This window comes from Aethalodelphis obliquidens, unplaced genomic scaffold (genome assembly GCF_003676395.1).
Source record: "Aethalodelphis obliquidens isolate GAN/ISIS:26980383/991018 unplaced genomic scaffold, ASM367639v1 scaffold21, whole genome shotgun sequence".
NCBI lineage: Eukaryota > Metazoa > Chordata > Mammalia > Artiodactyla > Delphinidae > Aethalodelphis > Aethalodelphis obliquidens.
In genome coordinates this window covers 760840-783848 of record NW_020837965.1, presented here as the reverse complement: position 1 = coordinate 783848, position 23009 = coordinate 760840, and the positions used below count along the sequence as shown (strand labels likewise).

The 23009-nt window shown below is 50.4% G+C and overlaps 1 protein-coding gene across 8 annotated transcripts in view; it reads left to right on the top strand.

Annotated features, from left to right (window-relative positions):
* The window catches only part of LTBP2 (latent transforming growth factor beta binding protein 2), a 96514-nt gene that overhangs the window by 35056 nt on the left and 38449 nt on the right, over positions 1-23009 (top strand). For 6 of the 8 annotated variants that reach the window (XM_027120007.1, XM_027120008.1, XM_027120006.1 and 3 more), the window contains 5 exons: positions 10173-10363; positions 12383-12553; positions 13078-13284; positions 14286-14572; positions 15616-15718. In XM_027120007.1, coding sequence (XP_026975808.1) covers positions 10173-10363; positions 12383-12553; positions 13078-13284; positions 14286-14572; positions 15616-15718 — 959 coding nt within the window. Of the gene's footprint in view, positions 1-64; positions 2689-10172; positions 10364-12382; positions 12554-13077; positions 13285-14285; positions 14573-15615; positions 15719-23009 lie in introns of those variants that run through there. The other 2 variants (XM_027120010.1, XM_027120009.1) reach the window with 2 other exon arrangements.

Here is a 23009-nt window from a genome sequence, read left to right as displayed (position 1 = left end):
TAGAGGCGAGGACCCAGGTCCTCAATCCCAAGGACAAGGTGCTCAGGCCTCTCCAGGGACCACCATGTCGCCAGGCAACCCTGGCTTTTTAGACATCCTTCCTCAGGCCATGCTGAACCCTGCTCCCCTGTGACCTGGTCCTGGGTCCATGTCTTCCGGAAATCCAGTCTCTTTCCTGCCACATCCTCAGGACAGCAAGGTTTAAAAGGGTGCTGATTCCCCTAGGCCAGGACAGTCAGGGAACCCAAGTGCCTGGGGACAAAGAATGCAGTGAGGGTAGCCAGGGAAACTTTTAACCACATAGCCAAGATAGACTTTCCCGGTTCAAATCCAGACTCCTCCATTTTCTATGCTGTGCTGTCCAATGCAGTAGCCATCAGCCACAAAGGGACTATTTAAATTTAATTTAATGTAAAACTCAGTCACACCAGCTGCATTTCCAAGTGCTTCAAAGCCACAGTGGCTAGTAGCTAGTATATTGGATGGCACAGACTATAGAGCATTTCCATCACCACAGGAAGTTCTACTGGACAGTGCAATTCTAGATGAATGACCTTGGACAAGTCCTTAACCTCTCTGTGCCTCAGTTTCATTTTCTGAAAAACTGGGGTTAATAACAGTACCTAGCCCCTTAAGGTGGTTGTGAAGATTAGATAACATATGCAAATAGAACAATTAATACACAGCACAGAGTTAGTGCTCAATAAATGTTCATTATTACTGTCTAGGACAAGAGGGGCAGAGTTCAAGTCTTCCCCTCCTTACAGTGACACCTGGGAACCCACCAACCTGGCACCTCTGATACCCAGAGGCTGGGGAGTGATGGCTGCTGTCTTAGCCCAGCCTGGGCCACACCTGCTCAGGCCCCCAAACTATGCATCACCTAGAATCAGCAGGCTCCTCGCTTTGTGCCAAGGCCGTGGTGTCCCCTCCTCTTCGCCCACCAAGGCTGGGTGCCCCCTTGTTCCCTGCCGGGGCAGGGCAGGTTTGCAGCGGGGGCTAGAGCGTGATGTCTGGAAACACTACCTTGGGTCCCTGGGGATTAGGCACAAGGGCCACCTGACTGTGGCCTGGGCTTGAGGCCTGGACAGCGAGGAGGAGAGAAGGAGCAGAGCTCTGCGAGGGCTTCCCCCTGCCTCTCCAGGACCCAGATTCTCAGGGGAGACTGAGCCACTTGGGAGGCGCCAAGGTGTGTTCGATTGTAACGAGCTGGGCCTGCAGTTACAGGAAGGCCCGGAGCAGGGATAGAGTTCAAGGAGCGCCCTCCTGTCTTGGTGCTCTCTCCCTGTCCCCTCCTACCTCTCTGACATCTCCACAGCCTCTTTCTTGGTCTGCCCCTCAAGCCTTGCTGCTCCCCAGACCCCCTCCTCTGCCCTTATTTATTCTCTCTTTGCTCCTGTATTTCTCAAAGTGTTTCCGTGTCAGAGCATCTGGCAGTCATAAGGGATACCATGAACTATCAATGTAATTAATTCCATAATTAGAACTGGGAACAGTTTTACTAGCAGAAACTATGATGATCATCTGTGTGTGCAAAATAAAAACCCGCTATAGGCACACGCACGTAGCCATGTAGACAGCAAGCTGTCGAGTGAAGTGTGATGGGCTGTTGCCACATTTTCCCGTCAGTGTTCCTTTTTGGCTTGTCAGTTGCTTTATCGCACGCTAGCAGGCAAGCGGTAGCAGGCACCAAAGGTTGGAGACAAATTTATGGGAGCAAAGCCCAACACGGGGACCAGTCTCTTCATTAACACATTTCCCTTTTTGAAACAGGCAAGTGTAAGCAGAGTCCAGCAGTGGAACTCTGAGTCGTGGTTTGTTATGAATACTCTCCCCGAGTAATATGGTCCCTGCAGCCCCACCTCTCCACCAGGACTCCCTTGACAGTGTCTGCAGTCTGTGTCTGCAGCCTCTCTCCTGAGTGCTGCCTCCTGGGTATTTCCATCTGCTTCTGACATCCATCCTGAGGCACCAGCACTCACCATGTCCCAAACTGAGTCACTTCTTGGATCACTCCTTGAGATCTTGGAATGTCCTCCACCCATTTGTCTAAGCCACAGCTGGGAACTCTCTATGTATTAAATATCCCCTGAATCCCGATCCTCTTCTTGGTCCCATCCTTGGTCCCTGCTAGCCTAGAGCCCAGCCAAAGCCTTCCAGCTGGCCTCCAGCCCTCCCCTCTCTGGTCTATCCACCACCAGGTAATCTTTCATCAAAGTAATAAACATTTGAAAAGGCCCATCCCACCATGTCCTAGACCTGCTTGAAGACCACCTGCACCTCAAGGCTAATGTATGGCTCCCGCTGTACCTCCACACATGTGCTGGGATGTTGGTTCCTTTGCTCAGTCTCCACTGGAGCAGAGAGGGCAAGAGAGTCTTTGCCACCCTTGGACCTGGATACCTGGCACGTGGCAGGCATTCAGTAAGTGCTTCTTGAATGCATGAAAGAGGGTGGGCTTCTCCAAAATCTCTAGGGACTCCCCCTTACCCATTCAGTACAGCCCAGACACCTCCCTGATATTTCAAGCCCTCCACGATATGGACCCGAACCTATTCTTCTTTAATCCCTCACAGCCTCAGTGAAATGGCGATAGAGAAATGACAAATGGTGGGGTGGCTTGAGGATGGACTTACCTGGTTTGGTAACCTGGCTTCTGCACTTAGGAGTTCTGCGACCTTCAGCAAGGTATAGAACCTCCCTACCCTCTGTTTTCTTGACTGTAAAATGGGGGATAATGAGTATCTAACTCTTAGGGTTACGGAGAGGATTTCATGAGATAATGCATGTGACATGCATTGTTGGCATGCAGCCCGGCACAGCACAAGCATTCATCAAATTGTAGCACCAGTTTCTTCCCCATGCATCCACTTCCCACTCCCCCCCAACACACACACACACACACACACACACACACACACACACAGGAAACCACTTATTAATTCTCAGGGTATCCTTCCAAGGTTGCTTTATGAATATGCAAATAAATTCATGCTTATTTTCTCTATTTTTACACAAAAGTTTACATGCCCCACACCAGGAGTCAGCAAACTTCTTCCACAAAAAGCCAGATAGTAAATATTTTAGGCTTTGTACAACATATGGTGTCTGCAACTACTCAGCTCTGCCACTGTAGAGCAAAAGCAGTTTTAGACAATGAGTGTGACTGTGTTCCAGTTAAACTGTATTTATGGAAACAAATTTGAATTTCATATCGCTTTCTCATGTCATGAAATATTATTCTTCGTTTGATTTTTTCCAACCATTAAAAAGTATAAAAAACCATTGTTAGGTCACAGTCTGTACAAAAACAGTCGGTGGGCCAGATTTGGGCTGTTTTTTCACTTTTCTATATATCTTGGAGAGCTTTTCTGTGGATGTAAAAGGGCTGCATCTTTCTGTTTTGAGGGCATAGCACTCCATCCCGTGGATGTCTCTTAGTTTGTTTAACCAATCCCCTACTAAGGGACACTTAAATTGTTTCTATTCTTTACAAAATATTTTGCTATTACAAAACAGTGCTACTATGAATAATCTTGTTCATCCATCATTGTGGACGTTTACAAGTGTCTTAGGTCAGTTCCCCCTAGAGGCGGAGCTGGGACGTGAATTCAGGTGTGTGTGTGATTTACTCGGGAAGGGCTAAGGGCGGGAGGGAAGCAGAATGGAAAGGCGGAAAGAGCCAAGCAAGGATTGGTCCCGGGAAAATCAAGCCAAAGCCTAACAGAGGGCGGAGCTTGGACAGCTGTCCCACCTTGAAGCAAGGAGGCGGGGCTTTTAAACTTCCGGTTCAGTCAGTCATTGGCTTCGTGGTCATGATGGTGGGAGGAGCTTGTCAGGTGGTTGTCTTCCGTCCGGAGCACAGCTCAGGGGGAGCCAGTGTGGGGTGCACCGGCCGCAAAGGGGACTGGGCAGGGCGGCAGCAGTGCCTACCACAGCAGGTGTATCTGCAGCACAGCCTCGGAGGTGGACCTGCAGGGGCAAAGCATTGATGCATTGCTGTGTGGATAGACATTGCCAAATTGCTCTCCAAATGGGCTGTGTCGACTTACATTCCTACCAGCAACATCTGAGTGTCTGTTTCTGCACAATCTCACCAAATTAGTCTATTATTAAACTTTTGGATTTTTTGCTAATCTGATGGACTGAAAAATGCTATCTCAAAGTAGTTTTCATTTGCACATCCCTTAGAATGAGAAAAGTTGAGCCTACTTTCATGTGTTTAAGAAACATTTGGGGCGGTGGGAGCACATCCGCTCGCCGCCTGGGGACCCGCGCCGCGCTCCCCGACCCCGCCCACCCGACGCCCATTCCCCCGCCCTCCGCTCGCCCGGGTTATAATTGCCTCTCCCCACCCGTAGGGGTTATTTTGGGGGTAGTTGGAGGTGGCGGCGGAGGCGAGGAGGGGAATTGTGTCTCCTTTCCCGGGACGGGGGAGCGGCGTCGGAGGCCACGGTTTCCAGGGTCCCTACCTATGGGAGGAGTACTTCCTTCTTTCCATTGACATCAAGCTTGGCCATGGGACTTGACCAAAGTCAATGGAAGATGAGAAGTGATATAGGTCATGTCTAAGAAGAAGCTTTGGAAGCCAATGCATGAATTTATTTTGCTCATTTTCCTCTGCCACAGGAAAAACAGGTGCCAGATAAAGGCTTTTTGTTTTGCCAGGATTCCAGAATGAAGATACCTGTAACCAACCCAAAGTCAACATAACAAAAATGAGAAATATATTTTTGTTCTAGTAAAACAGTAGTTCTCAAAGTGCTATCTGTTAGCCCAAGACCCTTTAAGGGTTAAAACTATTTTAATAATAATACTAAGTTCCTTTTTCATTGTGTTGACAATTGCACTATGGTTCATAAGCCATGGTGGGGAAAACGGCTGGTGCCTTAGGAAAGGTCAGTGCAGTTCCTTCAAACTGTGCTCTTTGTCACCATATATTCATAGTAAACAAAAAAAAGTATACTTGAGAATGTACTTGATGAAGCAATGAAACATTAATTTTTAAAAATCTTGATCTTGAAAAAAAAAGAAACGTTTGGGGTTTTTTTTCTGTGAACAGTTCATATTCCTTTGCTGACTTTTCTTCTAGGGCTATTGGTTTGGTCTGTCTTTTCTGTTTCTAGGAGCTCTTTAAATATTATGGAGATTGGTTCTTTATCGTGATATGAATTGCACATATTTCTCCCATTTTGTCTTTTTACTTTGTTTAAAGTCATTTTGGCCAAGCAGAGGTTTTTGATCACAGGGTTGGTTGTTTGGACAAGTAAATGATATGTTATGTAAAACACCTAGAATGATGTCCACTACTTGGTAGGCACTGAATGGATGTTATTTTCCTTCCCTCCCTTCCCTTCCATTCTATGCTTTATCCAACTGTGCTCATTATCCTTCCTTAAATATGGCCCATGCTTCCCACCTTCACGCATTTTCTTATGTTACTTTTCTTATCTGGAATGTCTTCCGCCTCATTTTGGACTGTGAAATTCCTACCCTTCTCTTAAGCCCCAGCTCAAATGTCATGGTCCTGCTTACATCTGAACTCCTGTACCTCTGTTAGCCATCAGAGTCCACCTTGGATCCTAGTAATATACACACATTTATCATGCTTTTCCTGAGCCTCAATTTCCTTACCTATAAATTGGAGTCGCTGGGGAAAATAGAGATTTATTTTTATTACAACATAATGCGTGTTTACTGTAAAACTGTAAAAAAAAAATTTTTACTGAAAAAAATCTAAAAATATGAAAACATAAAGTTTAAAACAGTAGTTACACATACATAGGCATTCTCATCCCCAAGGGGCAACCACTGTTTACAGATCCTCCCAGACCTTTCCTATGCCTATATAAATATCTGTAGGGAAGAGAGAAAGGTTTTTCTTCAAACAAAAACCTGGAAGTATTACTGTCCATATTATTCTGCAACTTACTTTTTTCATTCAATAAAATAACATGAATAAGATGAGGCATTTAAAAAAACAAGATGATGCATTTAAAGTACATCCTTCAGTGCTCTGTCCGTGGGAGCTGTAATTATTCTATGTACCTTGCAGTGAGGTTTTTAAACTTTCTTTTGGCAGCAGAACACTTAGCAAACAAAATAGTAGGTGGAAACCCAGTTATCAATTAGATAGAGTGGAGCCACCAGGCTAAGGTGAAAGTGGGTGGGAAGGAGGGCACGGAGCCCCTCACCCACTCGTCTCCCCATCACTGTTTGAGAACCTTAGTGAGTTGGGCAGAATATGGGGGCAACATGTTCAGCTGAGTGGCATTATCATGGGTATGCACTGTCCAGGGAGTTTCCACTCAGGTCTGAAGATCCCAGCCAGCTGGGATGGAAGGTTGTTTCCCAAGTTAGTTGAAAGAGCCGGAGAGTCCTCAGGCCAGAGCACATCTTGGTGGATCATACCCAGTGGCTCCTCCTTGGCTCCATGACGGTCTGTGATGAGAGTTTTCGTTGGTCCATGAAGAAATGAAAAAAATAAAGCCAATGAGGTGAGATTTCCACGAAGTTAAGCTTATTCAAATATTTCTTATTGGCATTGAAATGTCTTTTCTTTCATAAAATTATGGTGGTAATAATTGGGAGGTGTGTGTGTGTGTGTGTGTGTGTGTTTTAATGTCTTACCTAAATAAAAAGTGGGCAACTTTATGTTGGTCCCCTACATTTGTATCAAAATTTTACTGATCCATGAAATCCTGAAGTCTAGAGAGATGGAGGTTCCAGTCAATTGTGGCAGCTCTGCCAGGACCTCCTTGGAACAATCCCAGAGAGATAATCTTGGGCCAGGCGAGTCTGAGAACATTTATGCTATCCTTTAACGAAATCAAAGCGGTTCTTCCAAAGCTGAGAGTGGACAGTGCCCCGCTCCGGGGACTTTAGTCAAAGAAAGTCACCTTCCCAGTGCAGCTCTCACTTGCCTCTGTTGCTACCACTCTCTAGGAGCCAGAGCTGAGCTGAGGACCTGAAGCCCTTCACACATGGGGTGGGGGGCCCTCCCTCCCTGTCCACCTCCAAGGACTGGTCTGGGGTTTATGAAGGGAGATAGCTGACTCTTTAGAGGGGTGTTTTCAGTGTAAGACATAGGACCTACCAAAGAACCAAGACTTCCTTCTTTACTTGGCTGTGAGCCTCTCAGAAGGTAGGACTTTTTGATTTGTATTGTTTAACCCGAAATCCCCACCACAGCAGTAGCTGACAATGGATTGAGCTCAGAAGGCTGTGGTTGTTAAAAATGTATTGACACCAGATTAGTCCCTTGGCCTTTTATATGTAAGGATGCTTGGGCAGTATAACAAGATATTTGAGGTGTCTTTTATTCCTCTTAGATGAAGAAGAATTTTTAGTGGCTTGGGGAGAGGTATTTTGTCTGAACTATAGCTAGCACTTCCTTTTCTTTGTTCATGTGATTTTAAAGTTCTGGTATAGTTTTCAACTTGTGACCACTTATTTATATTTTCAAAATAATCACATGGTGTCACTGTTCCCCTTGGTCCTCACCATAGCCCGGTGAGGTGGGTGTCACTATTCCTGTTTTACTGATTAGGAATCTGAGTTTCAGGGGATCTCAGTGACTGGTCAAGTAGGAGGCAGAACTGACATCTGCCTGGCCCAACTCCTGTCCTCTCTTCTCTGTACAGACAGGTCCTTTCTACAACTAGGGAAGACATTTTTTTCTTCTCTGCAAAGTTAAACCTTTGGCCCTTAAGGGATTTGAACTCAGGAATCTTGCGGCCATTAGCATTGAGTTCCAACTAGAGAAACAAGTGATGGCAACAGTAACAACAGTGACAGCAAAAGACCAAGAAAGAACCCTTTGAGTTTCCACCTTGACCAGACTGGAGAGCTCTTTGTCAGCATCAAGTTCAGAAATGTCCCAGGTGGTCCGGGCAGAACCTGAACTACTCCCTTTAGCTCCTTGGTTGCTCTGTGATGCTGACACTAAGCTGAGCCATGGTACTGGCTTGGTACCACCAGGAGGAGACTTCCACCGACCCACCAGCTCACTTACCTCTCACTCTTTGGTGAACTCTTGGAAGCCATTGGAAGGATTGTGTTTTCTGCTGCAGCTGGCTGTGCTGACCTTCTCCTCGGAGTTAGGAGCAGGTGCCTGAGGGTGGAGCCCCCAAATCTGGTCCATTACAGCTCCCAGAGCTTCTGGGGTGGCTAACGGGCCCTCTCTCTCACTCCAGCCCTCAAACTCGGGGAGCAGGCTGGGGCATGTTTGGGGCTGTCAGGGTGAGTATTTGCTGCTGGTCGCACTGGAAGAAGCGCAGTGGTGAAGCTCACGGGAGACAAGTCCCAGGCCAACAGGGCTGGGGAAGGGCTGGAAGGTGCCCAACTCTGACACCTGTGCTGCTCTGGCTTCTGCCAGGAAGGGATGAGAGGGAGATTGCTCGTGGCCTGGACACCCGGGGCCAACAGAACAGGAGTAGGGACGATGGAGGGAGAGGGTCCCAGGACCCACTTGGGCAAAGAATCCAGTGGAGAGGCTAGGGGTGGGACCTACGGGAGGAAAGAGCACCACCCCAGGCCTGAGCAGAGGCTTCTAGGCTGAGTTTCTGTCATGGTCTGGGCTGCTCTGTTGGGTGGCACAGGAGTCGAGCTCTGCTGGATTGGAGTCCTGGGGCCTGATTTACCTGTTGTATAACCTTGGGCAAGTAATTACTCTCTCAGCTTCAGTGTCTACAATGTGCTCACACCCACCACAGTCCAGACCCTGTCATGTATACAGTGGTTCATATACATTTTGACAGTGACAGAGTATTTACAACAAGGCTGCCTTGTAGAATGACCTGCCTTATAATAAACACATAAAGAACCGTTCAAGTTTATGAGCAAACAACTCAAATAGTTAAGATATCAAAGGACACGAGCAGAAAATTTTCACAAGTGGTAAATAGATGTATGAAAAAAATTCAACCTCAGAAATGATAAAAAAGGTAGCTAAAGCAACATTGAAGTATAATTTATGATGATGATGATGATGAAAAATTAATAATACACTGGCGAGGCTGTGTATAATATAATAATGCTGGCGAGGCTGCACTCTGAATGGGACATTTATACAACCTTTTGGAGAGCAGTCCTCCAGTGTATACCTAGAGCCATAAATGTAACCTCTGACTTGCCCAGAATACCCAGCCAAAGCCTGGCAGTTCTACATAGGGGTAGGCACTCCCACCGAACTAGCCATTCTAGTCCACAGAATTAATCCTAAAATAATAAGCCTTTTCAAAATGTTTCTTATAAATATTTTTCAAATACACAGAATAAAAACAGTTTAATGGATCCCCCTATACTAAAGGAATATTTTAACCCAAGAAAAAAATCCATATGAGTCAGGATGCCCACAGTTAAAAATTAAAAAAACAATCTAAGTATATAACAGGAGAATGTCTGAATAAATTGTGATTCATCTTCAGATAGACTACCTTGTAGCAATTAAGATGATCAATATGAAAATTGTGGAATTGTATAAAGTACGATCTAATGTTAAGTGAAAAATCAGAATTTAAATGGTATCTGCAAGTGATGACAATAGTGTAAGAACATATACTTGAGCAAAGGTTGAAAGGAAATATGCCAAAGTATTTGCCGTGTTGGGGTAGGAGGATGATGAATTCACTTTTTTTCTCCTTGAACATTGTTGTTATATTATTTTTACAATAACATTAATCAGAGGGATATTCAGGGCTCTGCCCCCGAATCAATCTGTTAACGTGTATTTGCTGGGCACATGTTCCACAAGCAATTTGTATGAAAGGTTGCATTAAGAAGTGGCAAGAAGCAGGCACAGGACTCAGTTTTAGGGCAAGGGCTGGTCCATCAGAGTCTCAAACTCTTCAAATGTCAGAGCTACATGGGACCAATCTAACACCTTTATTTTGCAGTCGAGGGCCCTGAGGCCCAGGGAGGCTCAGTGACTTGCCCAGAATACCCAGCCAAAGCCTGGCAGTTCTACATAGGGGTAGGCACTCCCACCGAACTAGCCAGCTGGCCTTAGCCCTGTTCCCCTGTCTCAGGGCACCTCCGTTTTCCTGGAGTTGGCAAGAAGGCAGCCAGAGAACACTCTTCTAGTGCAGAGGCGGGGGTAGACGTCCTGAACAGGAAGGGCACAGAGACACTGTTCCTGGGATGCAAACCCCATGCCCCGGTTGTCTCCACAGGACCCTGAGTGGGCTCAGCCAGACACACGCCACCCAGCAGCACGTGGGGCTGTCCCAGACTGTCCGACTTTATCTGGCCACTGCGGCCAATGGCCAGCTGACCTCCAATGCCCTGCCCATGGGGCCAGGCCCTGAACGGAAGGATGGTGCCCAGCAGGCAGCATATCTGGGCCACCCGTCATCCTCCTGGGGTAAGGACAGCCTGGCTCCAGGTCCTCAAAGAGCAGGGCATCTAAATCTTGGACCTCCTTCTCCCCACCTTTGCTTCCCCCTTCACCCTCTCAGAAGGGCTGTGTTGTCACCCTCTCTCTTATCTTTTCAGCCAATGAACAAAACAGTTGTCAAGCATCTGCTTTGTGTCGGGCTCCGGGGGTCCTAAACCGGCTGTTGGAGGCTTTGCCCCTTTGAGACACCTAGACCTTGCTTGCTCCATTTCTGCCCCATCTGTCACCTGTTCTGCCTTTGCTTCCCTCATATCCAGTTGTGAACCTCACCTCCCTGGCGCCGGTCCTTCCACCTCATCCTTGCTGTAAACCCCTTGTTACCTACAGCGGGGCCTCTGCTTCCCAGAGGAGAGAGCTGAGCATCCCTGAGGATTCAAGCCTCCACACATTCTTGCTCGTTGCCCAGCCATCCTTCCCGGTGTGCCTGGACACTTTCTCTCATTCCTCAGAGCAGCTACTCCAAGCTGCCCCCACCTTCCCCAGCCCCATCCCATGGCCATGCTTTCCACTCCCCAGAGTCCTCACCTTCCTGCCCATTTTAAAGTGTACACATCAGTGATGTTTAGCATATCCACAATTTTGTGCATCCACCATCTAATTACAGGACATTGCCATCACTGCCAGAAGAAGCCCCGTGCCCATTAAGCAGTCACTCCCTGCCCCACTCCCACCCTCACCTCGGCCCCTGGTCCCGCTAATCTACTCCCTGTCCTTATAGATTTGCGTATCCTGGACATTTCATATAAACGGAATCATGCAATACGTGGCCTTCTGTGTCTGGCTCTTTCACTTAGTGTAATGTTTTTGAGGTTTATCCATGCTGTGGACAGCATGCATCAGTGTCCTTTTTATAGCTGATGACCTTTCTTGCCATCTTGAGAAGGAAGTGCCCCTCTTCTTGTCTAAGGCACATCCCACTGTTTCTTGACTCTTCTGGAACCCTAGGCTGTCACTTGCCCTCCCCCCACCCCGGTTCTTCTCCCCCTTCAACCTGTCCCCCACTCAGCCCTTTCCCTAGAGCATATACAGTTACTTACAGCTCTCCCATTCACACACACACACACACACACACACACACACACACACACACACACACGCATGGCTATTTCTCCACTTCCCTCTGCCTTCCTTTCTATCTCTCCTCCCTTCACAGTCAAGTCTCCATAGACCTTTTATACTTCGCTTCTCTACCCCTCCGCCTCCTGGCTTCCCCGCTGGGCCCCCTATACAGAATGAATACCCCTCCTTTGTATTTCCACTTGTGTTAAATGAAGCGACCTCAGCTCACACTGCTACAAAGACCTCCCAACCAGTCACCCTGTCTCTCCATCCATCTGCACACCCCAGCTCAGATGGCATTACCCTCCCCCCACTTCGTCTTTGATCTCTCGCTGAAAATTTTCAATGATTTCCCACCACCAACTGAATAAAGTTCCCTATCCTTGTTCTGGCCATTAGGGCCTCCAACACCCGACTCTAAATCATTTTTTCAGGTGTTCTCTTGGAAAACTCTCTTCTCTGGCAAGTCTGAGCTACATTCTGTTCTCTGCCCTTTGGTGCAAAGCCCAGATGCAGCCCTTGCTAGCTATGTGACTTGGGATGCAACCCATCCTTCTCTGAACCTCAGTTTCCTTAACTGTCAGATGGAAATATTAGGTTAGATATAAGAACGTTGCCAATATTCAACCATTTTAACCTACAAAAATGGCAATTTCTAGTGGTTCAACCTAAAATAACACTCAACAGCGTTGAGAGTTATTGTGCATAAGGCGTGAACTCAGTTGCTGGCCTGTCGGCATCCCTCAGTAGATGTTGGCCTGTGAGCTGTTACTCGGCCCCCGCTATGGAACCTCGCATCCAGGAGGTACTTAGCAAATGCCCTTGGGATGGATTCAACCCAGTCCCGTGGGCCTTTCTAACCAGCCTCTGGAGGTCACAGCTGTGCCTCTCAGCCTTGCCCCCTGGACCCAAGCCCTCTCTCTGCAGGGCTGAATCTCACGGAGAAAATCAAGAAGATCAAGATCGTCTTCACTCCCACCGTCTGCAAGCAGACCTGTGCTCATGGGCGCTGTGCCAGCAGCTGCGAGCGTGGCGACACCACCACCCTGTACAGCCAGAGCGGCCACGGGCATGACCCCAAGTCTGGTTTCCGAATCTGTGAGTCCATTCCCCGTTCACATGGTTCCTGGCTGGCCCTGGGGCTGGGTGCAGGGGTAGCCAGAAGGACAGGCCTGCCTTGGGCTGGATCCCAGCTCTTCTGCAGGAAGGAGGCCGGGTGCCCTTGTACCGTGGCTCCTGTGAATGGTCTCCAACCACACAGTGCTGAGTCCTCACCCAGCTCTGTCACATGTGACTCTGAGCAAGTCTCACAACCTCGCTGAACCCGAGTTTCCTCCACAGAAAAGTGAAGGCGTTAACAGTGCCACTCCCCCCAAGCCCCCCACTCCCGTCCCATCCCCCAGGTTACTGCAGGGTGGAGGAAAGGCAAGGCCTGTTATTATCCATCCTCCTTCACCCTCCCAGGCCTCCTGGAAAGTCCCTGCATTTCAGGGGGTGCCCGGTTCCCAAAGCCATCCAGATTTGGGGGTCTTGCTCCCCCTGCTTCCCTGTTGTCACCCAGCGGCCACATAGTAGGTGCTGCTGTGTTCTTCCACCACGTCACCTTGAGGTCGATGTTGTAGATTTCTGCCAGATCCCCTGCCTGAATGGAGGCCGCTGCATTGGTAGGGACGAATGCTGGTGCCCCACCAACTCCACTGGGAAGTTCTGCCACCTGCCCGCTCCCAATCTGGACAGGGAGCCTCCAGAGAGGGGGGTCCACCACAGGGCCTCGCCACAGGGCCCCTTGAAGCAGTCCACCTTCACGCTGCCTCTCTCCAACCAGATGGGTGAGTGTGGGGCTGGGAGGCGACCTGGGTAACGCGTAGGGTGGGTGCTGGCATCTTCATGGAGGGGACGGGAAGCTGTGTCCAGCCCTTCCTTCTCCTCTACCCTTAGCGCTCAGTTTCATTCCCTAAGTTTTTCTCTGCCCTTCCATCTGAGTTCATCAATTTTTTTTTTTTTTTTTTTTTTGCTCTTATCCCCTACTGGGTGCGATGGGGGAAACAAAAGAGTATAAGGGTAGGGTCCTGATTTCAAGGAACCCATGGCTCTGAACAATAGAGAGAGGATGCATGAGAAAGAATAGCATCATAAAACAGTTCCTTTCCTCTGCCTTCCGTTATTAGGTGCCAAATAAAGGGTACAAAAAATACAGAATTTTGTAGGAGATCAGGGGATGGAGAGCCCCAAGCCTGGGGAGTTCAGGGAAGGCTGCATGGGGGAGGTGGACTTCAGTTAGGCCTTAAACAATGCATAGGCTTTGGTTAAGCAGAGGGGAGTGGAGGGCTTCCTGGGCAGAGGGACTGGTGTGAACAAAGGCATATAGTGGGGACGATGCAGGGTCTGTTGGGCTGGAGCTCGAAGGTTGTGCAGGATCATGGGGGGAGGTGGAATCAGGAAGGTAGTTTGGAAGTTGGTAATGAAGGTTTTTCAAGAAAAGGTATGGGGCTTCCCTGGTGGCACAGTGGTTGAGAGTCTGCCTGCCGATGCAGGGGACACGGGTTCGGGCCCCGGTCCGGGAAGATCCCACATGCCACGGAGCGGCTGGGCCCGTGAGCCATGGCCGCTGAGCCTGCGCGTCCGGAGCCTGTGCTAAGGTGTGGAGGGAAGGAGCCTGTGCTTGGTCCTGTCCTCCCTGGGGTATTGTTCTGGGTTTTGAGTAGAGAGTGAAGAAATGGAGGCGAGTTTTGGGGAGACACAGCCAGTGGCTTGCCTGGCCCAGGGCTGCTGCACTCCTCAGAGGGTGGGGCCCTGTTTCCCCACCTCTGACCCCAGCCCCTGTGCCCAGCCTCTGTGAACCCCTCCTTGGTGAAGGTGCACATCCACCACCCGCCTGAGGCCTCCGTGCAGGTCCACCAGGTGGCTCGGGTACGGGGCGAGGTCGAGGAGGCCCCAGAGGAGAACAGCGTGGAGACCAGACCCTCGCCCTGGCTCCCCGCCAGCCCCGGCCATGGTCACTGGCACAGCAACAGCATCCCGGCTCGGTCTGGAGTGGTTCCTCGGCCGCCACCCCCGGTGGTGCCCAGGCCTCCGGCACTGCTGGGCCGGTGCTACCTGAGTGCTGTGAATGGACAGGTGAGAAGGCAGCTCCTGCCCCAGCCCCGGGGTCTTCTGGGACCACGACTGCTTCCTGCAGTGCCCCTCCTCCTTCTCTCTCTCCTCCATGTTCTTGAGGAATGTGAACCTACAGGGTCTCCCATTCCCCACATGGGAAAACTCAGGGCATAAAATTGCCCGAGTGTAGAGAGGTTAAGCCTCCTACTTGGTCGCCGCTGGGTACCTGGGTCGTCAGTGCCGGGCACACAGAAGAGGACCCAAGAGAGGCCCCCTCTGGAGGGGAATAAGCGTCCTTGTGTCCTAGCAAATCCTGGGCTCTCCTGGAGCTGAGTGTAGGACTCCCGGTGCGTGGGTAGTGGGGCTATTAGATCTGGCGAGAAGGAATTTGGTCTTTAGTTAAGGGTGGAGTCACAGAGATGTGAAATTAGCAAATGCAGGTTAAACCCCAAAGCCTTGGCGGTGCAAAGATAAGACACTCCACCCTCCCTACCCCCGGTGGCATCCTCAGTCGGTGATGGGAAATCATGTAAGCTTTTCTGAGTCCAGGCACCTAAGGATAGAGGCTAAGCCAGACCCAGGATGGTTTTCCCTAGGATTGCAGTTTGGCGTTCCCAGAAACCCCTCCTCGGAACTGGGGGAGGTAGTGAGTAGCCAAGGGATAGGGGCTCCAAGTCCGCAGCTCCTCCCCACCTGTCAGCTGTGGTGTCGCTGAGCATGGACCCTGCTCACGGAGGTGGCCCTGGCATACCCTGGAGTTTGATGGAGGAAAGCCCAACCTCTGTGGGCTGGGAACATGGATGGGGGCAGCTTTGCAGACTTCACAGACAAGATCTTATCTGGATGTGTTCCTGCCACTCCCCTCCCAAGTTTAGGGTCTGGCAGAGTGGACTCTGGGTTTCACTGCTTCCTTCCGGGACAACTCCTCCCCTCTCCTCCCCTCCCTTTGGGTGGGGGCATTCTCTGCAGGATGTGGTGAGCTCATGTCTCAGGCTTTCCTGCGACATCTCTGTGCACAGCAGGGGAGGGAAGCAGGTGATGAGTGTCCATGGGCTTTTTTCCAGTGTGCCAACCCCCTGCTGGAGCTGACTGCCCAAGAGGACTGCTGTGGCAGTGTGGGAGCCTTCTGGGGAGTGACCTCCTGTGCCCCGTGTCCACCCAGACCAGGTGAGTGCTGGGTGCCAGGGTCCAGGGTTGTCAGCAAAGCTCTCCCAGGGCCTGGCCTCTGCTGCAGGCACCAGCCCCCGCATTTCCCACCAGGGCCTCAGAGGCCAGGCAGGTAGAACAGGCTGGTAAACTAGGAAAGCTTTCCAAATCGACCTTGAGTGTCCTTTTGGCTGGTGGCAGAGGCTCCTGATGGCACAGACCCATTGCCAGGTGCAGCGTGGCCTGCCTGCTCCGTCTGATGGCCTGGAATGGGTTACTCTTTTTGCCAGTTGTTCTTCCTCAGATTTTAGGAATTACATCCCATGCTGGGCCCTCTTCTACCCCTCAACCCCCTTCCACATACTCCCTGCCCAGATACCAGGGGCCCAGAGGTCTTGACTTAGTGACTCAGTGTTTCTCTCACTCTCTCCCTGGAGGGACCCCTAGGCCCCCTCCTCAGCTGTTTCCTGTCTCTCAGCCTTTGAATCAGTGTTGGGCATCTGTCCCCGAATGTCCTCGGCCTTGGGGTATGGGAAACTCAGCTCCCAGCCCTCTTTTTTGTGGTGGGAAAACCTAACATATTCATTCAGCAAATACTCACCAGGTGCCTTGCCTATACTGAGCACTGAGAATTCAGGAGTGAGCAAAATGCCACTCTCATAGGCACTGATCTTAAAGTTGGGAGACAGGTGACGAGGTACCTATGCCTGAGTGTGGCTCCTGCCCGCTTAGCCTGTCTTCCTCTTGCAGGCCTCACTCCTGGGCTTGGGTCCAGGCCTGGCATGTATTTCTTTTGCCTGTCAAAAGTCAACTCGGGGGCTTTCCTGGTGGTGCAGTGGTTGAGAGTCTGCCTGCCAATGCAGGGGACACGGGTTCGTGCCCCGGTCCGGGAAGATCCCACATGCCACGGAGCGGCTGGGCCCGTGAGCCATGGCCGCTGAGCCTGCGCGTCCAGAGCCTGTGCTCCGCAACGGGAGAGGCCACAACAGTGAGCGGCCCGCGTACCGCAAAAAAAAAAAAAAAAAAAAAAAGTCAACTCAGTGAGTCAGCTTTGTGGGGGGCCTGGCCCACAGCCCGAAGGGGGGAATGGCAGGGCTGTTCCTAACTTCAGACTCGGCTGTGGAGCAGTGACCATATTCTCCAAACTAAAAATAAATGTGGACAGTTTCACAGTGTGATAGAATTTTTGGTGAAGCACCGAAGGGTAGTATTACGCTTTCAGGCTTGAGCATCCAATACATGGCAGGTACCAGTCCCAGCTCTGCCTGCTGACCTCTCTCTGCCCCATCTCCCATCTGTGAAATGGAGACAGTAATAGGGCCAGCCTCATAAGGCCGCTGTGGAGAGTAAATGAGATGGCACCTGTACTTAGCATTAGGTCAGTAAGTGGTAGCTGTTATAATTACTGTTAGAAGTATCCCTCCAAGAAAGGAAGAGGGACTGGACCCACTGCCCCATGGGAAGGAGTGTGTGGAGCTGCTCAGCATCACCCCCTGCAGGCCAAAGATGTTTTACCACTTTTATTCCTCCTGGTCAGACCCACCCTTGAGACTTCCATATCCCACACTCCACTCAGCCAGCAAATATTTTCATTGATGAAGTACCCATTTGAAGTACCCATAGTGTGTAGGCCTTAACAGTGGAGAATGAGGTAGAAACAGTGCCTCCCCTCTCCAAGCTTACAGGCTGGTGGGGGAGGGGGGCGCAGACAGCAGAACCGGGACCACCTTTGTGCAAATTAGAGAAAGGTGCCCCTTCCATGTGTTCAAAATAGTCTTTATAATTGGACAAATCCAGGATGCCAATGATTCTGTTAGATGTGGAGCTTTTGTGCAGTGCACAACCTGCACATCTGTACACCGTGGGGTAGGAGATCCATTCCCAAACTTGTGGATCAGGGAAAGCTTCTTGTAGAGGTGACATCCAGGATGAGGTCTGAAGAATTATTAGAGTAGGGCTTCCCTGGTGGCACAGTGGTTAAGAATCCACCTGCCAATGCAGGGGACATGGGTTCAAGCCCCGGTCCGGGAAGATCCCACATGCCGCGGAGCAACTAAGCCCATGCGCCACAACTACTGAGCCTGCACTCTAGAGCCACGAGGCACAACTACTGAGCCTGCGTGCCTAGAGCCCGTGCTCCACAACAACGGAAGCCACTGCAATGAGAAGGCCCTGCTCACTACAACTAAAGAAAGCCCGCGCGGCTACAAAGACCCAATGCAGCCAAAAATTAAATAAATAAATTATTTATTTTTTAAAAATAGAATTATTAGAGGGGGCCAAAGAGATGGGAAAGAGCTTAACAACCCAAGGAAATTGCACAGGCAGGTGAGATCAAGCGAGTGAGAACATTTCCTGGAGCATAGCACACCCAAGGCTGAGCACCCACCCCCTCCCTGTCCCCTGCTCGCACCACCCCTCACTGTGTTCAGCACACCTCAGCAAGCTGGGCACAAGGGTGCAGACCCTGGAATGTTAGGCATTCCCCACACTGAGCAAGGAATTGCAAAGGGCAATGTAAACATTTAAAATGCATTAAAGTGCAGCTGGGCATTGTAGAGAGAAGGGGCAAGATGCTGGGGAACCTTGTTTGTGTTGACAGGGTGCCAGACACCTAGCTCCAGTCCCAGGCCTGGGGCCAGGGTGGGGAATATTTCTTTACGTAGGCAAGACAGGCAAGTTACTGTGCAAGACTCTAGAAAAAAAGGCGAGCTGCTGGGGTAGGTTTGGGAATTGTTGGCAAGACAGGCATACTCCTGAGTTCTGGAACATTCTCAGCCCTGGTGGCTCTGCCCCTCTGAACCTCTATTTCTCTTCTGATAAAATAAGGCTGTGCCCCTCAGGGAAGGGCTTTGTCATCCCCAACAAGGTGGTCTAGTAGAATCAGGGGGTGAGGGGAGTGATGGAGCCAACAGCGGGGGGAACCACGTGACTTCATGGCTTCCGCTAAATCAGCTTTGGCTTCTGAGGCTGTACAGGACGGTTGAAGAAGGTCCCTGCAGTGTTGCTATTTCTGACATGGGAAAGGACTGCCTTGAAGTCTCAGTTACATGGCACAGACAAATCCCTTTTCTTCCAGAAAAATTCCTCAGTGCCTTCTTAGGGAAACGGCTCAGAGAGTCAATCTAGGTCAGCCTCTGGTCCCCCCACCTTTCTCCCTTCACTCTGAGTGACAGATGCAGCTGACCTGCCAGAACCTGGCCTGAGCCACATCCTCCTGACCCCTGGGGAGTTATCAAAAGTCGCAGCTCAGAGCTTCTGCAGGGTCTGGAGAGCACACGGCTCTCAAAAGCCACTTTGACTGAGACCACATTTTTGGGTTTTCATCTGAGAAAGACAGACATCTGGGTTGACTGGAAAGTTGGCCGCTGCCCCATCTGGCTTGGCACCGGCTGTGTCAACCCCAAGGCCCCTTTGCTGGGGCAGGCTGGGCTGGCACACGGCGCGCGGCCCGCAGTGGTGGGCCCCGGCTGTTTACCACGAGACCATCTCTCCGTCTGCCTGGCGTAGGATGAGTTCACCGCAGAATCCAGGCCCCTCCTTGTGTCTCCAGGGAGAGCTGATTCTCTTGCTCGTCCCCTTCAAGGAATTCTGCGTCTTTCTCTCTTAAAAACAATAAGAGCTGCCAGGTACTGAAGTTTTACGCTATGCCGTGCTTTGCACCTACGTGATCTCATTTCATTGTCACAACCAGTGGCAAGCTAAGGATCTTTATCCCCATTTGACAGAGGATAAAAATGTAGCTCAGAGAGGGCTGAGGAACTCGTCCAAGGTCACACAGCTAGGATAGGGGAGCTGGGATTCAAATCAAAGTGTGTCTGATTCTTAGGGGACAAGGATCTCCCTAATCATTCTGGGGAGGGGGGCGTTGGGGCAACCTGAAGACAATACAAATCAGGATGCTAGACCAGGATTTTACAGTCAAGAGGGTGCATCCCAGGACTGTATTCCACGTATACATGAAGGACAACATCCTGCCAGAAGATTGGATTGAACAGACAGGCAGGGAAGCAACCTGCAGTGCAGGCCTGAATTAACAGAGATGCGTTGAAAGAAACATCCGGGGGTTGGGGGAGTAGGCAGGCTTGTTCCGTGTGGTTTCAGGGCGTGGGCAAAAGCCGATGTGTGGATGTTTCTAGTAGGCAGAACTCAACTGGAAACTGAGCAGTAGGGACAACTTATTAAAAACTGCAGCTGCCCAGCAATATAACGGGATGTTTCCAGAAGTACTGAACTCCCTGCCACGAGGACTATGCCTACCAAGAACAGGTGTGTGGAAAGGAAATTGATTTTTGAGGGAATATAGGTTTATATATACATCTGAACATTTATTTGAAACTCTCAATAGAAGGAAAGCCTTGGTTTGGCTGGGTTTTGCCATGGCCCTTGCCCACAAGGAGTGTTCCAGGTGTAGGTCTGTGACGCCAGCCCCCGAGGAGAGTGGGCATGTGAAGGTGATGTCTGAGGAGGCTGGAGCAGAGAACCCTAGGGCGAGTCATGGCAGCATCACTCTCATCACGTCCTCATTAGCAGCCCTTTACTCAGAGGATGTAATATGCGCCAAGCCCCACACTAAGTTCGTTCTCATTTCCTTGCCTCTTAACAACATCTCTAGGTGGGTGTTACTATCTCCATTTTGCAGATGAAGAAATTGGGCCTGAAACTCCAGGTCTATGTGACCCCAGAGCCCTGCTTCTAATCGCTCTGTAATCCCCTTCCTCTGCTTCTTGGCTTACGCATTCAATGAGCTAGAGGACCCCGGCTGGGGGGACAGCTGTGCCGGGGTGGGGCTCCTGTTCTCTGTAACTCTGGGTCAGACACCCAGTCTCCTGCCCTAAAGAAATGAGATTTTCAGAATTCCAGTTGTTGGGCTGATAAAAGCCGTGATTCTTTGTCTCGAAGCCTCCTGGGAATTGTGACTCAGCTCCAGTTAGCACCCTCCCTACCCTAGCAGGGGTGTCACTGACACGTGGCATCTCTGGCCTGGAGAGCCCTGGGAGGGATAGGGTTAGGGTGGCGGAAGCGGCGCCTGTCTGAGCCAGGGCTCTGACCAGACCCCTCTCCACCTCACTGGTCATGGTGACCAAGACACCCACTCTGGCTCCAGAGCCTCCCGAGGAAGCAGTCAGAGCCTGTCTTTGGGTGGCATTTCCACAATCATTGCAGGATCCATTAGGACTTCACCAAGGAGGAAGATCTGGAGTAATGGACATTATTATAATTACCAATATGTGACAAGCATCATGCTCCGGGTTTTGCACGCCTGTTTAGTGTTCACAGTAACCCTCTGAGAAAGGAAAAGTCATCCCCATTTGCTGATAAGAAAGCCAAGGCTCAGAGAGTAACTTGCCCAAGTGTCTCCAGCCAGTGAGGGGCAGCAGGCCACCTTGCTTTCCTCGAAACTGTGTTTCTGGAAGGAAGGAAGGAAGGAAGGAAGGAAGGAAGGAAGGAAGGAAGGAAGGGAGGAAGGAAGGAAGGAAGGAAGGTGGGGAGGGAGGAAGGGAGGGAGGGAGAAAGGAAGGAAGGAAGGGAGGGAGGGAGGAAGGAAGGAAGGAAGGGGGTAGGGCGGGAGGGAGGGAGATAGGAAGGAAGGAAGGGAGGGAGGGAGGGAGAGAAGGAGGGAGGGAGGGAGAAAGGAAGGAAGGGAGGGAGGGAGGGAGGGAGAAAGGAAGGAAGGGAGGGAGGGAGGGAGACAGGAAGGAAGGAAGGGAGGGAGGGAGGCTTGAGGAATACTTACAGGTACTGTGCCAGGCATTATCATTATGCTAGTTTCAGTCTGACATTGGTTGTTTCAGTAAACAGCCAGTTAATCCTCACAACAACCCACGAACTGAGTTTCTGTCCCCACTTCTACAGGTGAAAAATTTAAGACCGAGGGAGGTTAAGAAATGTGCCCAGGTCACACGGCTAGTCAGAGTGGAGCCAGGAATTAGGCGCTAGTCTGGCTGCCCCAGCACCCACACTCTTTCCACTGCTCCCGGGGAGTCGAAGTTTCTATCCAGCTTACCCACCTGAAGCTTACAGATCAGGGGTTCAGCTCCAGCCTGCTCACGTGCCCCTGTGCATCAAACTTAGCCTCGTCCAGTGTGTGTGTGTGTGTGTGTGTGTGTGTGTGTGTGTGTGTGTATCTGTTCTCTGGGCAGAAGGGTGTGTGGCAAGGGACCCTCCACATCTCCCTGCTGCAGCCATCTGTCATCACAGATTGAGATCAGCATGGCTTGTAAACAGCCCGGTGGCCAGACATATGTCTCCACCGTCTCCTCCCCGAGCTCTGTCTTGGAGTCAGGGCCAAAACTGTCTCCAGCAATCAGTTTGCTCTCATTGAGGCCTCCTTGGGAATTCCAGCAGCCAAGGGTGAGAATCCACAGGGTGGGGGCAGGCTGCAGCCAGGGGACCCTCTGCTTCCTTCCCCATCTGTGAGCAACCAAGGTGCAGCAGTGAGTGGACAGGGCTGGGGTCCGGGGCCAGAAGACCTGAGTTCCAGGCCCGCATGGTCCAGGTTTCCTGACCAGGAAAGTCATGCATGTCTGTCCTATGTGCTTCACAGGCACTTGGTGATGTTCAGACTCCTTGGAGTTGAGGTTGAGTCCAGCTGACCCCTCACAGCTGTTTTGGCTTCTCAGGTCAAAGTCCAAAAGCTGCAAGACCACTTCCCAAAAGAGCCTCTCTGAAGCACCCACAGGAATCCCAGATCAGCCACTCTCTTTTTCCAGATCCACAAGTCCTCTGCTCTCTGACCCTTGACTTATCCTTGATCTGGCTGAGGGGCCATGGGAGGAGTACATGTTCTTCACTATTTCCTTTACCGATTCTACATGACGTTTTGGTTGTACACATTACGGAGCACCTGCCCAGCATCTGATTACTTCTTCTGACCTCCTTCTGGGTGTCCCTGCCTTTTTTTCCCCACTCACTCTCCTGATCCCTTGTTTTATAAAAGGGAGAGGAGGAGTTCCCAGGAAGGGTCATATGCTTCCTGCTGGGCAGGCATCTCCCTGTGGCCTCTGGACCCTAAGATTCTTGGCCTAGACAACTCCTAAGGCTCGTCATGAATTCGTTCGTTCATTTATTTATTTGTAGGCAGTAGAGGGGAATAGTTCAGAATTTATCCTCTGGAAGCAGATGCATAATCCCCGCTCAATCCATCAGCTGGGTGACCTTGGACATGTTTCCTAACCTCTCTGTACCTCAGTTTGCTCATCTGTAAAATGGGGATAATATTAGTATCTCCAAGGCCTGTTATGAGGATTAGATAATTTATTACCTGTAAAGGCTTTATAACAGGACCTAGCCCATAGTATGAGCTATTTTA